General features: G+C 49.5%; 2 protein-coding genes across 6 annotated transcripts; one reads left to right on the plus strand and one right to left on the minus strand.

The window, feature by feature from the left end:
- Positions 1-133: 133 nt before the first annotated feature.
- LOC122367186 (steroid receptor RNA activator 1-like) lies at positions 134-8526 on the minus strand. 5 transcript variants are annotated; one of them, XM_043340077.1, is made up of 5 exons: positions 8507-8526; positions 2952-3029; positions 2073-2518; positions 1587-1695; positions 134-1057 (listed from the first exon to the last, which is right to left on the minus strand). In XM_043340077.1, the coding sequence occupies exons 2-5, from the start codon at positions 2968-2970 to the stop codon at positions 831-833; spliced, it is 801 nt and encodes a 266-aa protein (XP_043196012.1). In that variant the 5' UTR covers positions 2971-3029; positions 8507-8526; the 3' UTR covers positions 134-830. The 5 variants fall into 5 exon arrangements, with proteins under 5 accessions (XP_043196012.1, XP_043196014.1, XP_043196011.1 ...); XM_043340079.1 differs by lacking the exon at positions 8507-8526 and adding an exon at positions 3490-3508; XM_043340076.1 differs by lacking the exon at positions 8507-8526 and adding an exon at positions 3451-3469.
- Positions 8527-11184: 2658 nt separating this feature from the next.
- Positions 11185-20885, plus strand: LOC122367192 (presenilin-1-like). Its single transcript, XM_043340086.1, has 9 exons — positions 11185-11301; positions 12945-13346; positions 13588-13729; positions 14036-14103; positions 14445-14565; positions 14902-15100; positions 15690-15853; positions 17617-17808; positions 19503-20885. The coding sequence occupies exons 2-9, from the start codon at positions 12973-12975 to the stop codon at positions 19656-19658; spliced, it is 1416 nt and encodes a 471-aa protein (XP_043196021.1). The 5' UTR covers positions 11185-11301; positions 12945-12972; the 3' UTR covers positions 19659-20885.
- The last annotated feature ends 1944 nt before the right edge of the window (positions 20886-22829 follow it).

The following is a 22829-nucleotide window of genomic DNA, read 5'->3' on the forward strand; positions in this document are numbered from 1 at the left end:
CGTAAATTAATATGTTCGATTGCATCCAGTTCCAGTTAGGTAAGATCATAAAGTTCTTCATCGGACAGGCAGTCTTATCACGATTCGCAGGCTGAAAATAGGCTTCCCCACCTTCCATTTCAAAAGATGATGATAAAACTTGGAATATATTATCGCGAAACAAAACATCACAGCAGACACCAGGATCCAACTCCACACCCTCCTCCACCGGACAACGAGACGATACATAGAGACGGAGCCCACTCAGAACGCACAGAACGACTGAGGACCACTCACGGCGCCCCAATCCCGGGCGGAGGTAGGACAGACATCACATCGCAAACTGCACGGATCTGGTAACTGATTCATACTGCGATGAATCGTACTGCTCTCCGAGTGCAGCTCCTTCAGACCACTTTAGGAAGCAGTGCACTTTCAGTCGATTCAAAGCTGGAAAATTAAAGATCCCAGCGTAAATATCTTCACGGCCTACAGCTACTGATCACGATAAGTTTGCAAATCACAAGAGGCAATTGTACTGTAAAAGAATAAAACAGACAAAAAACGGACAAATTATAAAATTGAAAAACGGACAACTATTTACCACAAAAAAGCATGAGCCGATAAAATGTGTAAAACACTGTTAAAACAGAGAAATCGTCCGACAGACGTCCCACCAATCGCTTTCGAAAAATTCACCGTCGCCTTTCATCACGGAGCAATTCAACCTTACGATCGAGCCGAGAGGCCACCATCCAAACTAGCAATATCCCAAAGTCCTACACTGCCGCACAGGGCCTTTGCCCACTCGGAGCGCTTCGAAAACACCTTCCGTCGTAACAAAGCATCCCTCAGCTCTCCGGAGCGTCAGCGGACGGGTCCGTGGCCGGTCCCTCACCGGGTGTAACTACGGGTGTAACGTCGGGTGTAACTCCGGGTGTAACGCCGGCGGTAGCAGGGCTGAGCTGTACGATCAGCTGTCGGATACCGGGCATCCAGGAGCCGCACTCTCCGGGATAGTCGACCATCAGCGAGCGCTGCAGCCGGTCGGCCGTTTCCACCGAGCCTTCAGACAGCGCTGAAAGGGGAGGGAGGGGCTCGTTATAAACGCTACCGCCGGTCGGCAGTGTCCACCGAACCATTAGACAGCGCTGCAGGGGGAAGGGGCGGTTAGAACGCTGCAAGAAAGGCAGACAGTGAATACGGTGAATCGTGCGCAGTAGCATAATCAATGGAAGCCGTGATGACATAAGAAAAAAATCATAAAGGTATTCGGCACCGATCGACTCAGCGCAATTAATTCGCACTCGAGGCAAAACTATCATCACTGTCAATTATTTATTCTACGGGAAGTAGACAGCGCTGCCCGGAAAAGTGGCCGAGCCTGCAACCGGACGTGCTTGCTTGCCTTTGACGAGCTGCGAGTCTCCGCTGCACTGGGCGGGCTTACCATTGACCAGCTGCGAAAGTCTCTGCTGGGCGGGCTTACCGTTTACGAGCTGCAATAAAAGTCTCTGTTGTACGGGCTTACCGTTGACGAGATGCAAGAGTCTCCGCTGGACGGCACGAGCTGCGATAGTCTCTGTTGAACGGCCACGCCTGCTTACCGTTGACGAGCTGCGATAATCTCTGTTGGACGGGCGCACTGAGCCGGTCGGCGTCCAGCACACAGCAGATGACGTCCACACGCAGCGTGATGTCATCCTTCAGCTTCGCCTGCAGCACGCACACGAAAAGGTGGTGAAGTCAACAAGTACGTTCTCACCTGTGTCACTAGGAGAGGGGATACCGCAGATGGAATGGTGCCTGACAAGAAGAGAAAGTCTAGATAGAATAATCAGCGAGTATCGGTGAAATACTCCTTCCGTGGGCTTATAGCAAAGTTTGAATGTCGGAGCATTCGATGTTTTCTTTTTTACAACCCACTGAACCATTGCTAATGTCGATCTCAATATAGCCGTCGAGCGTAACAAGACACGATCGTAAAATTTCACCGACGATGGTCCACCCAAACGAGTGAACGTGCCGCGCCAGACCATCCGGCCTAAAACAAACCGAACAAACCAACCAGCTGGCTGGTGGCAGTAACCTACCTCGATTTGATCCAGACCGTCCAGGATGGACAGCAGCTTGGCCTTGATCTCAGCGGCAAACAGAACCGGCGCCTCCTCACCAGACGACTTCGGTGGCGGACCCTGACCAGGAGCCGTCGGTGGCGGGCCCTGTCCGGGCAGCATAGGCGGTGGTCCCTGTCCGGGCAGCATAGGAGGCGGCGCCTGTCCGGGCAGCATAGGAGGCGGCGCCTGCCCAGAGGCCATCGGTGGCGGTCCCTGTCCGGGCCTGAGAGGGGGTGGGCCCTGGCCTGGAGCCATCGGCGGCGGGCCCTGGCCGGACAGCAGCGGAGAGCCCTGACCGGCCGTCCCCGTCACGGGGAAGGCGACTCGCTTGTTGAGCGGCGTGCGCTTTTGCTTGGCCTGCGCTGCCGACGCAGCGTCGTACGCGAACACGGGAGGGTCGTTCCATGCTTTATCATGGTTACCTGTATGAAAAGACAGGGAAGGCATGAGTGGTTTGACATATTAAGAGGGAAGTAAATGTAAAGAGAGTGCAGAAAATGTTGAAAACAAGGGCAAATGAAACGAAAGAAGAGGGGAAGGGGAGGTGTAGGTACAGGAAAAAGAAAAGGTGAGAATAAGAATGAGAGGAAAATAAGCCTATAAGAATAGGAAAGGAAATAGGTGGATATAGAGCTAAAGAGAAATAAGAAAGAGAAGAGTGAAGAGGTGAGAGAGGTGAGAGAGGTGAGAGGTGAGAGGTGAGAGAGAGAGAGAAAGAGAGAGAGAGAGAGAGAGAGAGAGAGAGGGAGAGATGGATGGATAGGCAGAGTTTAAGGGACATTACAAATGTTCTTTCACTCTAAAACTACGCAAAATGAGATAATGTCATGGCCTTGGCCTGCGCTCTGTACTAACCTTCACGAATCCAGGACATGGTGTGATTATCAAATTTCAAGCAAAGCCAGGCAGGATATGAGCAGATATTCTTTGGTCCTGAAAAAAACACTTATTAGGTTGGGCAGCAGGCCGGGTGAGTACCAACATGCATCATTACTACTGTGTGACATAAAAGTCACTGGCAAATCTACCACTCTATAATGATAAATTGCATCATTCTGGATGTTTTTCCACTCTTTCATTGATTTGCAGGTACATCAACATCCTCACAACTTAACTGCTGTGCAATGCAAGCAATCTTGGCAAGCAAGACGTCTTGCAGGTCCTGCAGGCCTGCAAGACGAGGAGCTAAAAAATTTGAAAAGCACCCTATGGCCAGTTAAACATTATTTGACCAACCAATCAGGCTAATTTTGACAAGATCAAGATCAATATTATTGTAATTCCAGTTTTAACTTGTAACACCTACCTAATTATTTTTAATCATTTAGGCATAGGAATATTGTCAAAACACAACCAAATTGGGTATTGTTATAGCCAGCCCCCGTTCACGAGCTTCAGAATTCCTTTACCGTGACGTCATCACGGCGCATGAATTTTCCTTCACCCATAGAAATGCATGCAAAGCATGGTGTGTTTCAGGCAGGCTAAGGAGAAATCTAAGGCCTACATGTGTTCAAAAGACGTACCACTAATCCAATGGATTCGTCTCATTACGATAAATGGGGTTGAAATAGAAAAAATCGGCCTATATTTGACTAAAATGGGCCTATCAAATGGTCCTTGCAACTCATAATGAAGGATTTCCTCTGCGTTAAAAAAATTGTTTCTTGTGATTTTTATCAGCAACAGGGGAAATCCTTCATAATTGCTACCAGATTACTACCATATTCCCTCGCATTTCTGTTGCGCATTGCCTCACAAATCAGAGTTTTGTGAAGTTAATATTAATTTAATTGTCATATTTCGACTGATTTAGGCGATTTTCAATTATTTCAACGCAGCATGGATCAGATAGCTCTCATAGTTTGCTGAAGAATGTGGCTTTTGCTTGGTTATTTTCAAGTTATCTGTGATTTGGTGCGCCGTGATCGTAGCATTATACAAATTACCTATATCAGATTCCAGGACAAATCTTCGTATGGCATTTCTTCGTCGCGCAATTCTTCGTCCGCATTTCTTCGTCCGCAAATCTTCGTCGGCGCATTTATTCGTGTCGCATAACTTCGTCTCGCATTTCTTCGTAAGCGCAAATATTCGTAGCGCATTTTTTCGTATCCGCATTTCTTCGTACGCGCATTTCTTCGTCAAGCATTTTTTCGTCCACGCATTTCTTCGTCTACGCAAATCTTCGTCCGCATTTCTTCGTCCACGCAAATCTTCGTCTGCGCATATCTTCGTCCGCAAATCTTCGTCCCCGCAAATCTTCGTCCGCAAATCTTCGTCCGCATTTTTTCGTCCACGCATTTCTTCGTCTACGCAAATCTTCGTCCGCATTTCTTCGTCCACGCAAATCTTCGTCCCGGCAAATCTTCGTCCGCAAATCTTCGTCCGCAAAACTTCGTCCGCAAATCTTCGTCCGCAAATCTTCGTCCGCATTTTTCGTCCACGCATTTCTTCGTCCACGCAAATCTTCGTCCGCAAATCTTTGTCTGCGCATATTTTCGTCCGCAAACCTTTGTCTCCGCTATCTTCGTCTCCGCAAACATTCGTCCACAAATGTGGTTCAATAAAACCATGAAGAAATATCAGACCATCAAGTGATTGACGAATTTAATGCATAGAATGGATGATCGAAACTTGTCAGGTAGATGAGGTCTGTCAGGTGAAGCTATTGTATTTGGGAGCCGAGAATTGAAACATTCCATATCATTTGTGTCCCGGACATTCTTTTTTCGCGGTCGATGAATGACAATACAATCTCTTGTACCCTCGCCGGCATAGGCGGCGGAACGGGGAGGGCACCGGGGCACCGTTCCCCTCTTTAATTTGGCCTTTTAACAGTAGCCCTATGGGCGTTGCATGGAAAGAATGGGACTAAAAGTCGGCAGTGCCAAGCCCCCCCCCCCTAATTGAATGTGTTCCGCCGCTACTGCTCGCCGGACCTATTTGTTTTCTACATATAGGTACGCCGGCCGAGGGGGGGGGGCGGGTACGACCCCCCCCCCCCCATCGCCGTTTCGCCACTGGTGGAGCTAGCGCGTCGCGGAAAAAAACGAGCGTGTGCGCCGTTACGAGACGCAGAGATTAATACCCGATTTTAAGGCCTTCTAGGTCAGGGGTTGGCTTACGGCCCGCGGGCCGGATCCGGCCAGGAGGGTGACGGTTGGATCCGGCCCGCGACCATCTGACGTCCGGCCCGCGGCTGGTATCATCGACTTACATCGTGTTCCGGCCCGCGGTTCCTTCAGAAATCGACTCCGATATAAAAGTGACTTAAATGTGCTTTGGCACAATAGTTCTTTCTTCGCACACTTCATGAGTTTATAAACACCATTTGCGGGTGTTTTTGTCTAATTCTACTTCTAGACAAAACTTGCGCGGGCCGGACGTCAGATGGTCGCGGGCCGGATCCAACCGTCACCCTCCTGGCCGGATCCGGCCCGCGGGCTGTAAGCCGACCCCTGACCTAGAAGGCCTTAAAATCGGGTATTAACCCAGTAAACATGACGACGTCGGCCCGACGTCGGCCCAACGTCGGTTCAACCTCGGCCCGACATCGGCTGGACGTCGGATATGCCCGCATGTTCCGACGTCCAGCCGAAGTCCAGCCGACGTCGAGCCGACGTCGGGCCGAGATCGTTTGCCGAGGTTGACGAGATCGTTTGTCGTTGGACCGACGGGGCCGACGTCGGCATGTTTATTGGGACAACGCGCCAAAAATATCAACCGGCGGCGGGATTCGAGCCCCCAGTCGCCGACGTCGGCATGTTTACACGCCAAAAGCATCAGCCGGCGATGGGATTCGACCCACGTATCATTCGAACGCAAGGTTAGTGCGCTAACCACTAGACCACGCAGCCAGATAACGATATTGGTTTGTTTTGTTGGGTTATGCCCTTTCGGTCTGACAAGACCATTTCAGAGCCGGAAGGATCATAGGATGGAGACATTGGTCTTCTTGGCGAGCACCCTGGGTCCAGTTCATATAGAGTCCCTGGTCCCATTGCTGTTACGTGACACTTATTGGAAAGGGCGACCCCACAATGGATTCATATAGCCACTCTTACACACCTGCACCAACGTTTCCCAAAGTGTCCCTTTGATAAGTGGCACTTTGGCAAAGTGACACTTGCCGACTGGCCTTTCTATATGAACTGGGCCCGGCCCTGGTGAGTTGCCGGGGCTGAGCCTGACCAAAGGATAGGCCGAGCAGCCCCCAAGCACTCACCGCACCCGGCTACGGGCGAGCTCGGCTTACGGGCAATCCCAAATGGGATAAAGTTTCCCGTCCAGTCCGGATCAGGGGGTTGCGGCGTGGAGGAAGATTTGAGTTTCCTGAGGATATTTTGAATACAGAAGCTCTTTATGAAGCATGAAACATGTATTTTATATTATTTTAACGGTCAAAACAGCGGCCGATGTCGGTCCGACGTCGCCCCGACGTCGGCCCGACGTCGACTGGACCTCAGCAATTGATCTCGGTCCGACGTCGGCCCGACGTCGGCTGGACCTCGGCTGGACGTCGGAACATGCGGGCATATCCGACATCCAGCCGACGTCGTGCCGAGGTTGGACCGACGTCGGGCCGACGCCGGCATGCCGATGCCGAGTTGCCGACGTCACCCCGACGTCGGCATGTTTACTGGGAACCTCTGCGTCTCGTAACGGCGCACACGCTCGTTTTTTCCGCGACGCGCTAGCTCCACCAGTGGCGAAACGGCGATGGGGGGGGGGGGGTCGTACCCGCCCCCCTCGGCCGGCTTATATGTAGAAAACAAATAGGTCCGGCGAGCAGTAGCGGCGGAACACATTCAATTAGGGGGGGGGGCACGGCACTGCCGACTTTTAGTCCCATTCTTTCCATGCAACGCCCATAGGGCTACTGTTAAAAGGCCAAATTAAAGAGGGGAACGGTGCCCCGGTGCCCTCCCCGTTCCGCCGCCTATGCCGGCGAGGGTACATGAGATTGTATTGTCATTCATCGACCGCGAAAAAAGAATGTCCGGGACACAAATGATATGGAATGCTTTAATTCTCGGCTCCCAAATACAATAGCTTCACCTGACAGACCTCATCTACCTGACTTCAAGTTTCGATCATCCATTCCATGCATTAAATTCGTCAATCACTTGATGGTCTGATATTTCTTCATGGTTTTATTGAACCACATTTGTGGACGAATGCTTGCGGAGACGAAGATAGCGGAGACAAAGGTTTGCGGACGAAAATATGCGCAGACAAAGATTTGCGGACGAAGATTTGCGTGGACGAAGAAATGCGTGGACGAAAAATGCGGACGAAGATTTGCGGACGAAGATTTGCGGACGAAGTTTTGCGGACGAAGATTTGCGGACGAAGATTTGCCGGGACGAAGATTTGCGTGGACGAAGAAATGCGGACGAAGATTTGCGTAGACGAAGAAATGCGTGGACGAAAAAATGCGGACGAAGATTTGCGGACGAAGATTTGCGGGGACGAAGATTTGCGGGGACGAAGATTTGCGGACGAAGATATGCGCAGACGAAGATTTGCGTGGACGAAGAAATGCGGACGAAGATTTGCGTAGACGAAGAAATGCGTGGACGAAAAAATGCTTGACGAAGAAATGCGCGTACGAAGAAATGCGGATACGAAAAAATGCGCTACGAATATTTGCGCTTACGAAGAAATGCGAGACGAAGTTATGCGACACGAATAAATGCGCCGACGAAGATTTGCGGACGAAGAAATGCGGACGAGGAATTGCGCGACGATGAATTGCCATACGAAGATTTGTCCGGTTACGCTATATCAACTTTAAAAATTGAATCAACTTTTGAAGTGAAGTTCACATGAAAAATCAAAAGTTCAAGCATAATAATTGTTTAAACATAATGATGCAACATGTGTCTCCCAGATGGAACTTATATTTCAATTAAAAACTGAAAATGGAAAACAGAAGATGGATCTGCGGAGTTACTGAGATCACAAGGTGCTCTTGATTGTTGGTAATTGAAGATGTTGAGAGAACTTGTGAATCTGCATACCAGTCCTGACTTGCTTGATTGTTTAAAACTATTTTAATTCTCATAATTGTGTAATGTGTAGTGACTGTGCACACTGCGCAGCACATGTGCGCAGAAATGTGCAGGTGGCTGGTAGGTGGGTTAAACTTCGGAGATGCGAATTTGGATGTCAGTTATAAAACTAATGGTTATGCCTTGTAGAGTAAGCTCTGCTGTTTTTTTTTGTAATTGTCTTTTTTATAATTGTAACCTACAGTGCTGTTAGTTTCATTTTTATTTAAATGCTCGACCAGAATTTGCACTTGTTCATGCATGAATGGTAAGTTTGGGGTGTTTATTCAACCCTGACTGCTCAAGTTTTTCAAAGGCACATGACACAGCACGGCTAGATCAGCTGGTACCTACCTGTTGACTATTTTTGTTTTTGGTGGTGATGTGTTTGCTGTTTGTCTTTTGCAAGGTGGTCAATGAAATAAAATAATGCATTATTTTGGAATGTTTCCTTGACAGAAGCCAGGAGCCGGATTGATGTGTGCTGGTGAATGAGATGGTTCAAAAGCATTATCTTATGTTTTTCAATGTGCATAAGCCATAACATCCCTTTCATACGCTGAAGTTTTAATAGCTTCTCAGTCTCTGTCATTTTCCTGAACTATTGGTGTACAGTAGATAAGAGATATCAGTACCTTCTCAGAGGTACCTGCCTTCTGCTGGATGAATATTTAATTGGTTGGACGAAATGGACAGGTAGCCTTATGATAATGTAATGTGAAATCTTATTTCTATAAAACTTTGAAAATGAAGTTCAAATTATTCATATGTGCATACATTTTTGATGACTAAGAAAGTTTTCCACAAGAGTAGAAAATGTGGGAAAGTCTATCAAATAACACATTCTGAAGGCTCAATGCTGACAGAGTGCTGCCTCAAAGAATAACTGACTTGCTGGGTTACGAATATCTCTTTATTTTAATTTTCAAATGTAATGTACAATACATTGCAGTGAAATAACAAAATAGTGCAGTAAAATAGTATTGGCGACGATCAAACAACACGTGCGCCATTGATGTCTGCAAAAATTGCTACCAGATTGCTACCAAATCCGTGACGTCACCACGGCGCCTTTATTTCCCTAGTGAACCAACCTGAGTAGTAAAGTAATCTTGGTTATAGCAGGCGTCTCACATGCTGCCACCGGTTTGGGAAAAGTCGCTAGATTCGTCAGTTCTAGAGATATTTCTGCCAAGTCGCTATATAGGGTAATCACATAGCGGTGATTTAAAAAACGGAGTCAGTTTTTTTCTGAGCTGGCGGGGGGGGGGGGCGTTTGGGGGGATTGCCCCCTTGCCGATAGCTCGGGAACGGCTGATCGGAGCCAGGATTGCAAGGTGGCGTTGGAAAGCGGTCGAGTAGACAAGCCTAATTAGTAATGCAAACTATCATCGGGATACTGGGGGGGCGCAGGGGGGATTGCCCCCCTTGCCGATAGCTCGGGAACGGCTGATCGGAGCCAGGCTTGCAAGGCGGCGTTGGAAAGCGGTCGAGTAGACAAGCCTAATTAGTAATGCAAACTATCATCGGGATACTGGGGGGGGGGGCGTAAGGGGGATTGCCCCCCTTGCCGATAGCTCGGGAACGGCTGATCGGAGCCAGGCTTGCAAGGCGGCGTTGGAAAGCGGTCGAGTAGACAAGCCTAATTAGTAATGCAAACTATCATCGGGATACGGGGGGGGCGTAGGGGGGATTGCCCCCCTTGCCGATAGCTCCGGAACGGCTGATCGGAGCCAGGCTTGCAAGGCGGCGTTGGAAAGCGGTCGAGTAGACAAGCCTAATTAGTAATGCAAACTATCATCGGGATACTGGGGGGGGGGGCGTAAGGGGGATTGCCCCCCTTGCCGATAGCTCGGGAACGGCTGATCGGAGCCAGGCTTGCAAGGCGGCGTTGGAAAGCGGTCGAGTAGACAAGCCTAATTAGTAATGCAAACTATCATCGGGATACGGGGGGGGCGTAGGGGGGATTGCCCCCTTGCCGATTGCTCCGGAACGGCTGATCGGAGCCAGGCTTGCAAGGCGGCGTTGGAAAGCGGTCGAGTAGACAAGCCTAATTAGTAATGCAAACTACTCGAACGCTTTCCAACGCCGCCTTGCAAGCCTGGCTGCGATCAGCCGTTCCCGAGCTATCGGCAAGGGGGGTAATCCCCCCTACCCCCCCCCCCAGTATCCCGATGATAGTTTGCATTACTATTTAGGCTTATCTACTCGACCGCTTTCCAACGCCGCCTTGCAAGCCTGGCTCAGATCAGCCGTTCCCGAGCTATCGGCAAGGGGGCAATCCCCCCCTTAGCCCCCCCCCCCCCCAGTATCCCGATGATAGTTTGCATTACTAATTAGGCTTGTCTACTCGACCGCTTTCCAACGCCGCCTTGCAAGCCTGGCTCCGATCAGCCGTTCCCGAGCTATCGGCAAGGGGGACAATCCCCCCCAAACGCCCCCCCCCCGCCAGCTCAGAAAAAACTGACTCCGTTTTTGAAATCACCGCTATGTGATTACCCTATATAGCAACTTGGTAGAAATATCTCTAGACCTGACGAATCTAGCGACTTTTCCCAAACCGGTGGCAGCATGTGAGACGCCTGCTATCATAATACTCCAAATTGAACCTGCGCACTCACAGCTTGACTCTCACCGCCTAATTGAAAAAGCCAGAAGCCCAATTTTTATGCAAATACCACAGTGTATACTAGATAGCCTTGGTGTATACCAAGTGTATATAAAAAGCGAAATACACTACTGTAGGGCCTTGTACTGAAGGTCCGTAGAGGTTATTATCAGACACTTTCTTTGTCATAAGTAGTCCTGGTCACGTGGGTTATGATGCGTAAAATCTTACATTTTATGTTATAAAGACTTCAAAATAACATTGATTAGTGAATATGACATAACATGATTTATTTTGTACAGTTTCATTCGAAAATTGCATTCAAAATTATTCGAAAACTTTTCCGTTAAATTAAGTCACGTGATTTATGATGCAACAAATCGTGCCTGAGCCACTTTTGTCTCAAATGCGCAGTAAGATTTTTTCCAATGATTTTTCCGATTTTTCCAAAGATTAGATACACGGTATATAGAGAACTATTAGATAGTTATTCTCTATGTACCGTGGAGGATAGATATTTTGAAGTTTTTCAAATACGAAGGTAATAGCGAAAGAATGCCGAATAGGTACCTACTACTTAATCTATCTTGAAGAATCTTAACTAGACAACTTCAGGCCTACGATCGATCAAATTTGTTCAGTGCGCCACCCTTGCTTGAGCCTTGTATCCTATGCTTAAAGTGTACCTGATACCTGATAAGATAGGATTATCCAAACCCAAGGAAAAATCTGCATCATCTATTATATTTGCAGTAGGTCAAGGTAGCCAGTAGGTAGGTCGTAGTAGGTATATGGCCTTCCATCATCCAGTCACAATGGGTACATCGGTACATCAATAATGATAAAGTTGATAACAAATAAGGCCTTGATCCAGTGAGGAAACCAAGTTGTTTCACAGTGTTGAAACTCAAGGATTGGTTGATTTCCGCCTTTTCAGGGGCATAGCCAAGGGTATATGTCAAGTTTAGGTCCTAACTACAATTGTGGCGCTTTTGATACGAATATGAAACAGCGAAAATTTTAGGTTTTAGGTTAGGTTAGGTTGTAGGTTTGTAGGTTTTAGGTTGTAGGTAGGTAGGTTTGTAGGTTAGGTTAGGTTAGGGTAGGTTTGTAGGTTGTAGGTTGGTAGGTTATAGGTAAGTAGGTAAGGTTAGGTCAGGTTTGATTATGTTTTTTTTCTTTTATTTGCGAGACATATGAGTATCATTTTTGGATTCAGGATGTCAAATAATGTATAAATATGAAAAATTTATCAATGAACTCTTCTTAGGACTTAAACTTGACATTTACCTAGCCAAGTCGGGGGGCACGGGGTGACGCCGACATGGCCTTCCTTGAAGTTGAAGGTGAAAAATAAAATTAAATTGAATAGAAAATAAAAATAATTAAAAACTGCTCCACCACACCCCCAAAAATAGTGGGTCAAATCCAAGGAGTTTTTCATTTTTAGAGGGGGTACCTATGACAGACGACACTGGGCCGCGACCTGTGGCCTCTCCCTGAACAATTCCTGGCTATGTGCCTGCTTAGCCAGGATTTGTTTTGATTTGTTTTCCTTTTGCACCTTTTCCAGGAGTCTGCCATGACTGCCAAGTCCCAGTGTCTTGTCGAGTGTTAGGAATAATAGAAATGATGTAGGAAGTTGATTGTATTTGCCTGGGTGGATAGCACATTATGAGTTTGTGAATTTTTTGTCTTGTTTTGAGGGTGGTCAATGCTGATTTCCATCTCAGTTTGTCAGTTGATGCCTTGATGGCCTATGTAGAGTTCCTATCACTAGTCTAGCTACTCTGTTTTGAAGTTTTTCCAGTCGCAAGGAGTCAGTTGCTGTGATATTTCTGTCAGATAATGTTGCAATAGTCAAAGTGGGGTGGAGGGCCAGATCGAGATGCGAGATGTATATGCAGTAAATGAGATAGAGAACATGTCTTGGTAAAAGTGATGCTGTAGGGTAGAGGGGATTCTATGATCTACTGGCTTTCAAAATAATGTCATTTACATGTTGATGAAAATGCAAATATTGAGAAAGGTACCAAGATGCTTTTGGGAAAGAGACAGACTGTCTCTTTCTGTCACAGAATGAACAGCTCTGCCAAATGTCAATCCATTTATTCAAACATTCAGCTAAAAAATATATAAAATTACTTGGCCAGTTTGACCACGTCATGTGCTGTCCTCTGACAGGTGACTGGTGCCGCCGCGCCCCTGTCGTATGTCTGAGAGCTCGGGCGACTCGGCCACAGAGTTCACTTGTCTGATGGATACCGCGGTGGCCGTGGGTCATGCCGGCGCCGGCAGCGGCAACCCGGCGCGCCGCAAACGCCGCTCGGGCGCCGCCGACGCCGAGCCGGCCGCGGCGCCGGCACCGGGCCCACCGCCGCCGCCTCCTCCGGCCCCGCCCGAGGGCGGCCGGCGCGGCTCGGAGCGCGAGGTGGTCGAGGAGGTGGTCGAAGAAGAAGAGGAGGAGCTCAAGTACGGCGCCTCGCACGTCATCAAGCTGTACATGCCGGTGACGCTGTGTATGCTGGTGGTGGTAGCCACCATCAGTAGCATCCAGTTCTACAAGGAGGAGTCCACCACCTACCTGTGAGTCACCGTCCACCGGGCTGCGCTTCGCGAGTTTTAGGAGAAAGAACCCCGTCCTCAGTGCTCATGCTGCTTGATTTGGACATAATGTCGCTCTAGCATGATTCTCTAATACTTTGTGAGAATCATTCCATAGTAATTATAAAACATATTTATGAGTTTCATTACTTGCATCAGTCTTTCGTCGCTCTCCGGGCTCGGACAGCATCCCATTTACCAATGCGGCACCGTGTGTTCACAGGCTGTACACGCCGTTCCACGAGACCTCTGACAACGCGGGCACCAAGGCGTGGAACGCGTTCGCCAACGCCGCCATCCTACTCTCGGTGATCGTCTGTATGACCTTCTTCATCTTCATGCTGTACAAGTACCGCTGCTACAAGGTGCGTGCGGGAGGGATCGGTAATGGGTGGGGGGTCGTGAATTTGTCGTAGTTAGGCTTGATTTCGGTTGAGACTACTGCTGATGTTGTCGATGATTCGTTGTTTGGAAGATTCACCATAATGTCTGTATTTGATCAACGGTAAGGCAAGCTTCCCATTTCGTTTGCGTTCGCTTTGGTGAGCTGTGATGCAGCTGTGAGAGGGCGTGACATTCGTGCTGCTGTTCAAAACGGTCTGTTTCTGGTATGGAGTGCTCCGGACTGAATTTATGTATTATGGTGTGACCTTTGTGTTCCTTTCTCGCAGTTTATTCACGGATGGCTGATTCTATCGTCGTTCATGCTGCTATTCATGTTCACCTACATTTACATGTCGTAAGTGAAAGCCAGCCGTTGCCTGAGCCATCAGAGCTCCAATGGTTCATAGCATTGCTGCTCGCTTGGTCCACTTCAATGTTAACTGTTTTGTATCATGTGAAAATAGTTTGCATGTAGACAACTGATCATTTGACATCCTGCTGATACCTAAGACAAGTCAAATTAAAATTACTTAAAAGTTTTAAAACTTCCATGTCGAGGATCAAATTATGCAAGTCTGTATTTGGAAATCAGTGCGAGAACATTCTTCTAAATTCCGTTCACTAATGTTCTGAAGTTCGACAAATGCGGTGGTCTGCTGCGCCTAGTGACGTGGTTTCACCTCTCACCCGTTACAGGGAGGTACTGAACGCGTACAACGTTCCGATTGACTACATGACGATCCTGTTCTCGCTGTGGAACTTTGGCGTGGTGGGTATGGTGGCCATCCACTGGAAGGCGCCGCTCATCATACAGCAGGTGAGGACACAGTCAGTGTCGGAGGGGAGCGCTGTGACGGGAGGGAACGGCAGGAGGTGTTCATAACGAGTTTAGAGATAGGGAGGAAGACGTGGCTTGAATCGGTCCAAAGGCGTTTGTGCCACATGGCAACCAATGCCTGTTACGTTGCCAAAGACGGAGCCCAACTTTTTTAAACTTACAGATAATCATTCGACGATCCACTGACCACAAGATGCACCCCAGTTACCAGTATTGACGCCTGGCCTGCGGTCTTTCGGCAACACGCATATACCACTGGCCCACTCCATCGCAACTGCCTTACACCCCTCTGACCCGCCCCGTTCCACCTCGCAGGCGTACCTGATCTTCATGTCCGCTCTGATGGCGCTGGTGTTCATCAAGTTCATGCCCGACTGGACGACGTGGGTGGTGCTGGGCACCATCTCCGTCTGGGACCTGATAGCCGTCCTCTGTCCGCACGGGCCGCTCCGAAAACTGGTGGAGACCGCACAGGAACGGAACGAACAGATCTTCCCGGCGCTCATCTACTCGTGTAGGTGCCGGTGGGGATTCTGAGGGGATTAGATGGGACTGCTGCGATGCGACTGTGAGTGGGCTGAAAAGCGTGAAATGGGAAGGGAGACATACGGTTGGATGTTTGCCTTCAGAGTATGTAATAGGAATGCCGTACTCTGAGGGGTCGGTAGCTGGCAGCAGTAATCGAACATCTCATTGTCATGTTGCCAATAACTCCATCGCTAACTTAGTCATCGTCCAACATGTACGCAACATGCCTGTCTGTCTTTCTCACATTTCATGTCGTTCAGATCAGATCAGATCAGATCAGATTTTTCTCGGGGTGTTGGCTTTGCAACGCCACCCCATCCGTATTATCTTCGTCTGATATTTTATCGATTCTTGTGATCTTCCTCTTTGGCGTTCATTTGTTATTTCTACATCTCCATAATTGATATAAGTTGTTCTTCTTTTCCTCCATTGACTGGTGGCAGTCATTTTCAAAAAGGAAGTCTTCTAGTACTTTATCATAGTCCTCGTTCAGCCGGGTCCACTAGTCCTCTGGAGCGTTCCCTCCTCAACCCCACTATAGTCAGCCCCATAACCTCGGACTGTCTCGCCCGCAGCGGCCATGGTGTACAGCACGGTGGTGATGGCCACTGACGAGGGCAGCGCCCCGCCGCCGGCCCGGCCCCCTCGGCGCCGCTCGGCCGCCGAGAGCGACGACGGAGGGTTCGCCGAGATGAACGACCCCGACCGGCAGGAGCGGGCCGCCCGGCGCCGACAGCAGGTCAGTTAGCCCACCCAGCGGGCAGTGAGGGGGTGATAGTAGGAGCGGGCCGCCCGGCGCAGACAGCAGGTCAGTGAGCCCACCTAACGGGCAGTGAGGGGGTGACAGTATGGGTTGGTCGCCCGGCGCAGACAGCAGGTCAGTGAGCCCACCTAATGGGCAGTGAGGGGGTGACAGTATGGGTTGGTCGCCCGGCGCAGACAGCAGGTCAGTGAGCCCACCTAATGGGCAGTGAGGGGGTGACAGTATGGGTTGGTCGCCCGGCGCAGACAGCAGGTCAGTTAGCCCACCTAATGGGCAGTGAGGGGGTGACAGTATGGGTTGGTCGCCCGGCGCAGACAGCAGGTCAGTGAGCCCACCTAATGGGCAGTGAGGGGGTGACAGTATGGGTTGGTCGCCCGGCGCAGACAGCAGGTCAGTGAGCCCACCTAATGGGCAGTGAGGGGGTGACAGTATGGGTTGGTCGCCCGGCGCAGACAGCAGGTCAGTTAGCCCACCTAATGGGCAGTGAGGGGGTGACAGTATGGGTTGATCGCCCGGCGCAGACAGCAGGTCAGTGAGCCCACCTAATGGGCAGTGAGGGGGTGACAGTATGGGTTGGTCGCCCGGCGCAGACAGCAGGTCAGTGAGCCCACCTAATGGGCAGTGAGGGGGTGACAGTATGGGTTGGTCGCCCGGCGCAGACAGCAGGTCAGTGAGCCCACCTAATGGGCAGTGAGGGGGTGACAGTATGGGTTGGTCGCCCGGCGCAGACAGCAGGTCAGTGAGCCCACCTAATGGGCAGTGAGGGGGTGACAGTATGGGTTGGTCGCCCGGCGCAGACAGCAGGTCATTTAGGTAGTTTCTCGCCGCCATATTATGGATGCAGACTGGTTTTTGATTCACCTTTTTTGGATCGATTCAATCATTGATTCATTTGATTTTTGTTTGATTCAATCACTGTTTGATTCCTTCAAAACATTTGGTGAATCGATTCCTTTTGATTCAGAGAATCAAAAAACAATAAAAGGAATGATTCACGTTTGATTCAGCCAAAAATTTTTTGAATGATTCTTTTTATTCAATTAAAAAATAAAATTATTTTTGTTGTCATGTAATGGCAGTAGTGTTCATATTTGTTGATAATGAATTATGTTCGCTCACTTAAATTTATTTAAGTTCATGAATCATTAATTTTTTTGATTCAATCAACCCTGATTCCCAATGCGTTTGATTCAATCATGGCTTGTGAATCAAACAATCCTGACGGTGAATCAAACCTTTTTGATTCAACAAATTTTGTTTGATTCAATCCAATCGATTCAATCACAGATGAATCAAACACCATTCTGTATGGATGACCCGCCAAGAGCGGTCGGGATGGTGAAGGAGCTGGAGCGATAGGGCACCTGGAATGGATGCTTTGATTGTGGACGGGTCGGCTGTACTTGGGAAGTTTGACCTCTGTCTGGTTGCTTGTCCGGCACAACAGGCCCCTCACTCCCTGTTCTGTCATTGTCGTCAGTGTTATTGTCGAGCTACGCCGCTAGTCTCTCTAACTCTAACTCTTTTATCTGTGACTCTATCTAACTCTACAGTCTACCGGGACCGGCACCGACAGCCGTCGCCGCCGCAGTCCCCTCTCTTAACAGCAGGGTTAGAGTTACTCTAACCCTATTCCCATTCACCCCAGGTGGTACACCAGGCGCCGGCCGGCGACCGTCAGTGCCAGCCGCCGCCGCAGCCCTGTCTCTCACTCTAACCCCATTCCCATTCACCTTCAGGTGGTTCACCAGGCGCCGGCCGGCGACCGGCAGCGCCAGCCGCCGCCTCAGCCGCAGTTTGTCGAGGACGAGGAGGAGCGGGGCATCAAGCTCGGCCTGGGCGACTTTATCTTTTACAGCGTGCTGGTGGGCAAGGCGTCCTCGTACGGCGACTGGAACACCACCATCGCCTGCTTCGTGGCTATCCTCATTGTGAGTTGAACAGAGGGAGGGAGATACAGGGGTTGTCAGGGTGTGATATTTTTGTGGAAGCCGGAAGGTGGGTTGGTGGGCGTTTGTGTAGTTCAGTGGTCGGCAGGTCATTCGGGGTCGTGCCCCCTTTTTGGGCGCCAGGCAGGGCCATTATCCCCACATACCAGACCCCATTGCTGACACAACCAAGTTTACTGAAATTCCATACCGCCCTGGAACTCTTTGGGTATTTGTGCATTTCCAATGCATCAAATTTAAAACATGACACTTCCTCCACAAAACATTTAATACCTATATCCCAGTAGCGGCGGAACACCTTCAATTAAGGGGGAGGGGGGGGGGGCACTGCCGACTTTTGGTCCCATTCTTTCCATGCAACGCCATAAGGCTAATGTTAAAAATGCAAAAATCAAAGGGGGCACGGTGCCCCGGTGCCCTCCACGTTCCGCCGCCTATGCCTATTTACCTAACCCTTGTACGTATAGGGGCGGCGGATGGTTTTTCGTTAAAAGCTCACGTAAAAGGCATTGGATCACGACCAAATTGTACCCTCGAGAGACCATCATTTTTTTTCTTACCAGCCCGGAAAATATCATGACCTGAAACCAGTTTTACCAGAAGAAAAATAACCGCCTGCCGGAATTTTTGCCTCAAGACCGCTTCACATACGTAAACGCGATGGGCTCGTAAGCGGATAGGGCTTTACCGTTTACGCTCCATATGTGAAACGATCTTTAGGCAAAAAATTCCGGCAGGCGGCTATTTTTCTGTTGGTGAAACTGGCCTCTGGACACATAATGACCTTTGGCTTATGAGCTTTTTCTGGAGATCATCCTGAGCCATAAAATCTCACTTCAAGAAGTTATAGCGGGTCCCGATTTTCTCGACACTTGTCATTGCCCTCTTGAATGAGACGGAATGACCAAGGACCTAAAAAAATGGGCAGCAGCGGCTTCCTATTGTCACGGGTAGCACGCTCGTCTTTTTTATGCACAGCTCCATCTCAGAGTCCGAGAGGCCGCGGGGGTCCGATCGACTCCTCCCCCTTACGTTAGCGGCTGTTGAAACGCCAACAGACGGGCGACGGTGCAGGTGCTTTTGTATGACTGTACGGAGGGGTGAGATGGTGAGGCGAGCAGGTACATGAAAATTGGTATCTAATCAATGTGTGCTGTGCCTTTGACCTGGGCTAATCTTTGAACCCTGGGATGCAACAGTCACGATGGCTCCATCACTGGAGCTACAAACTCTAAAAAGATAGGCTTTCTCAGAATCCCTCATTACCCCCACCGAAAGGGCTCCATAACCCCCAAAGGGGGCATGCCCCACCATTTGCCGACCCCTGGGTAGTTGATCGCTTGTTTTTTTTTTGTAGTGGGACATTTTTTGGGGGGCGGGGGTAATCGGGTTTAACTATGGACAGGATTCCGCGATTCTTGTTTATGTCTCTTCCGCGGCTCCCAAGTTGCAGTGCCTTGTCCATTACGCTAAGGCCATACGAGTAGTGCTGTTATGTGGGACCTAATGTAGCACTCTGTTTAATCTACAACTGTGATGCTTAGTGCGCATCACATCCATTAATACTTCACCCATGATAGTCACTTCACGCCTTCCGCAAGTGCACAACTCTCAGTTCAGCTCTCCATCCATCGTCCCGCTCCGACGCCCATTCTAACCCCCGCCTCTCCCCACAGGGTCTGAGTCTGACGCTGCTGCTTCTGGCCATCATCAAGGCCGCGCTGCCGGCACTGCCCATCTCCATCACCTTCGGCCTGGTGTTCTATTTTGCCACGCGTGCCGTGATCGCACCATTTGCTGACAGCCTGGCGCTGCAGCAGGTGTTTATATAGCGGCGGCGGGACACGGAGACACTGCGGAGCCCGCCGCCGCCGAGCCGCCCGACAGGTGCTTAGATGGTCCTTGTGATGCCACGGGGGGAAAATATGTGGAATCATACATAATCCCGATTTCCGTGTCAATAGATCCCAGAGACATGACGTTGAGATACATCCATTCGGTGCTCACTAACTTTGTGAAAGCGAATGTGTGATTAGAAAATTGTGCAGTGAGAAACTAGTGACCCAAACAATCAAACGATTCGAGCATTTTATGAGTGAGAAAACACGCTACGCCCTACTTGCAAGAGAGATCTTTGTATGTGAAAGTATTAGTAACATTCCACGCGGCGCGGACTCGACCATCACCGACCTCATATCCGTGGAAGAAATGACTCCACTCCGGACCAAGCGCCGCGTCTTTCCTGTCAAACGGTGCGGGCTGGTGTGAGCACGGACTAAACCTCTGAGCGGAGTGTCGCCATGTCACCTCCGCAAGACAACAGGCCCACGGAGGACAATGCACTGCGATGCTGGTATTTCGGTGACTCTGAGACAGGTATGAAGCCTGAGAGACTGGAAGTGGGAGATAAGGGAGGGAGGATGGTCAGAGTAGTGACACTGATTCAAGTGGACCGCTGGGACGGCAGTCGGAAGGAGCTACCGGCGAGTGGCAGGGTACTGAGATCCACAGCAGTGGCGGCATGACGAAGCTCGAAGACGGTGCTCAGCCAGAGCGGCAGGAGCCCCCTGACAGGTCCGTGGTGTGTTGATTGACACAGACCCGATGGACATGACAGTCCTCTGACAGGACTGATGACAGGTCTGTAACGGCAGGTCCATGACAGGTTTGTAAGGGATGTAATGAGTCGGTGTCAGGGTCACAAGACAGTGCTCTTTGCACCGGTATACGTTATCAAAGTGGTGTGCTTTTTATCTGTGCTTGGTGTGCTTCATATTTAATGCGCTTTTACCGTCGCGAACTATTCGTAATCCTTGCGCGGTATAATAGTTTCGCATTATCATTCCAGTCGCATCGGCTTGTGTACCCAAAGATGTCTTGTTTGAATGTTGAGCGTACTGATCAGTCATCACCCTGTGTTGCTTTGCTTATTCAACACGGCGATTAAGCTTCTAGAATAGTTGGGAGATAATTTGAATCGTGCTGTTCACAGTCGCCTACGGGACGGGAATTGTACCGAATATGTCGCTCTACCAATTAATACATATTCGTTGGGACTACTCGAGGGCAGCGCTTTTCGAGGAGCGCTGTGGCCCGAAGGTTTGGACTTTGAATTGTGAAAAACGCCCGCCCGCCGGAAAACGCACACCGCAAAACGCGCAAAACGCACGCCCGAAACGCCAACGCAAACGTCGCAAAAAATAAACAAACGCCCGCCCGCCGCAAACCGCAAATAAAAAACGCAAAAACGCCGCAAAACAATAAAACCGCCCGCCAACCGCAAACAAATTTAACACCGCAAACGACGCAAAAAAAAAGAAAACCGCCCGCATCGCCCGCCCGCCCGCCCGCCCGCCGCCAAAGACAAACACCGCAAAAAACACAAAACGCCCGCCCGCCGCAAAACGTAAACACCGCAAAACGTGCAAAACGCACGCCCGAAAAGCCAACGCAAACGGCAAAAAATCACCCGACCGCCGCAAACCACACAGAAAAAAACGCCGAAACGCCGAAAAAATAAAACCGCCCGCACCGCACCGACGCTAACTGCTAACCGAAAACGACTAAAAGTCGCCCGCCAGCCGCCAAACGCAAACACCGCAAATAAGCGCCCGGCCGCAGCAAGATAATAATTTATCAGCGGCTGGCATACCGCTAGGCTGGTCATTTTCACAAATCAAAAAGATATCTGCAAAAATCTCCTAGATGAAAGCGCCCGATTAAAAAACGGATGGCACGTGCGTGTTCCTCGCCCCCAACTTCCTTCAGGTCAATCGTCATTTGGGTCATCTAACGCATTGACGTATCTGCAAAAATCTCCTAGATGAAAGCGCCCGAGTAAAAAACGGATGGCACGTGCGTGTTCCTCGCCCCCAACTTCCTTCAGGTCAATCGTCATTTGGGTCATCTAACGCATTGGCGACCGGCTGGGTGGAATGAACATTGCGCCAAGAAACGTAAGTATATTGTCAAAAAGAATCCCCGAGTGGTGGATCCCAAAAGTTTGAAACTACCACTTTGGCCCACTGGACGACACCTTAAACAGTTGCCGACCGGATGACACCCATTGTTTGGTCACCCACGCCATAGTATGCATCATGGGTGCGCCGAAATGACCAAAAGTCCCAATTTCCGGTGTGCAGGGTCATTTTCAACGGCACGTGGCACGTGGTTCTGGACTTTTCCGGCCACTTTGCGACATACCCATGGGTAGTGCACCGAATGGTGGTTGATCTGCATGTAAGAAAATGGGGGGTCGTTTGGATCGTTTTCGAGCAATCTGCCGTGGAACGCATTTTTTCATTTTCCCCATTGGCTTAACACGGGAATTTTTAAAGTCACGTGGCACGTGCACCAGATGGTCCGCGGAGGGGAGACCCATACCAGAACGTAGATCACCTGGCCCACTAGAAATACTGAAAAAATCAGAATATTTGAACCAGCCGTTTTCAAGAGCATCAAGTTGTACTGATCTCAGGCAGCTTTTGCCAAATTGTCAGGGAACTCAGATTTGTTTTTCAATAGAAAAACACAATTCTAAAGAATAGTGTTTTAACTATTGACAACAAACCTTCGGTTAAAAAACACAATTCTAACGAATAGTGTTTGTCTTTTCAAACAACCTGCGGCTATCAACTATTTATGGAAAGGTTACAAGTTACCGAGTGGCAAGTATTCAGTTTCAGTGAAACGGAGAAAAGGTCATAACAGAAGTGCTGCATAGTTATATTGTTCGCCCATATCTGATAGTACACGCCACTCACCATCGCAAAGTTGCGCGACAATCACCACATGCTGAAGGAAGCACCGCACGTAGGTACGAAGCGCTCTGTGGATCACACGTTTTACGGCTCTCCAATATCAGTTCGGACAAGCGTGGTCACGCGCACGCGGTAGATCGCATTAATGAAGCAGTGTTCGATATCTGACTAAAGAGGCGTTCATCTTGTCCGGCAATTATTGCTACAGACAACGCACACCATGATACAGAATTGGGCCATACT

The sequence above is a fragment of the Amphibalanus amphitrite genome, unplaced genomic scaffold (genome assembly GCF_019059575.1).
Source record: "Amphibalanus amphitrite isolate SeventyFive unplaced genomic scaffold, NRLGWU_Aamphi_draft 000856F_arrow, whole genome shotgun sequence".
NCBI lineage: Eukaryota > Metazoa > Arthropoda > Thecostraca > Balanomorpha > Balanidae > Amphibalanus > Amphibalanus amphitrite.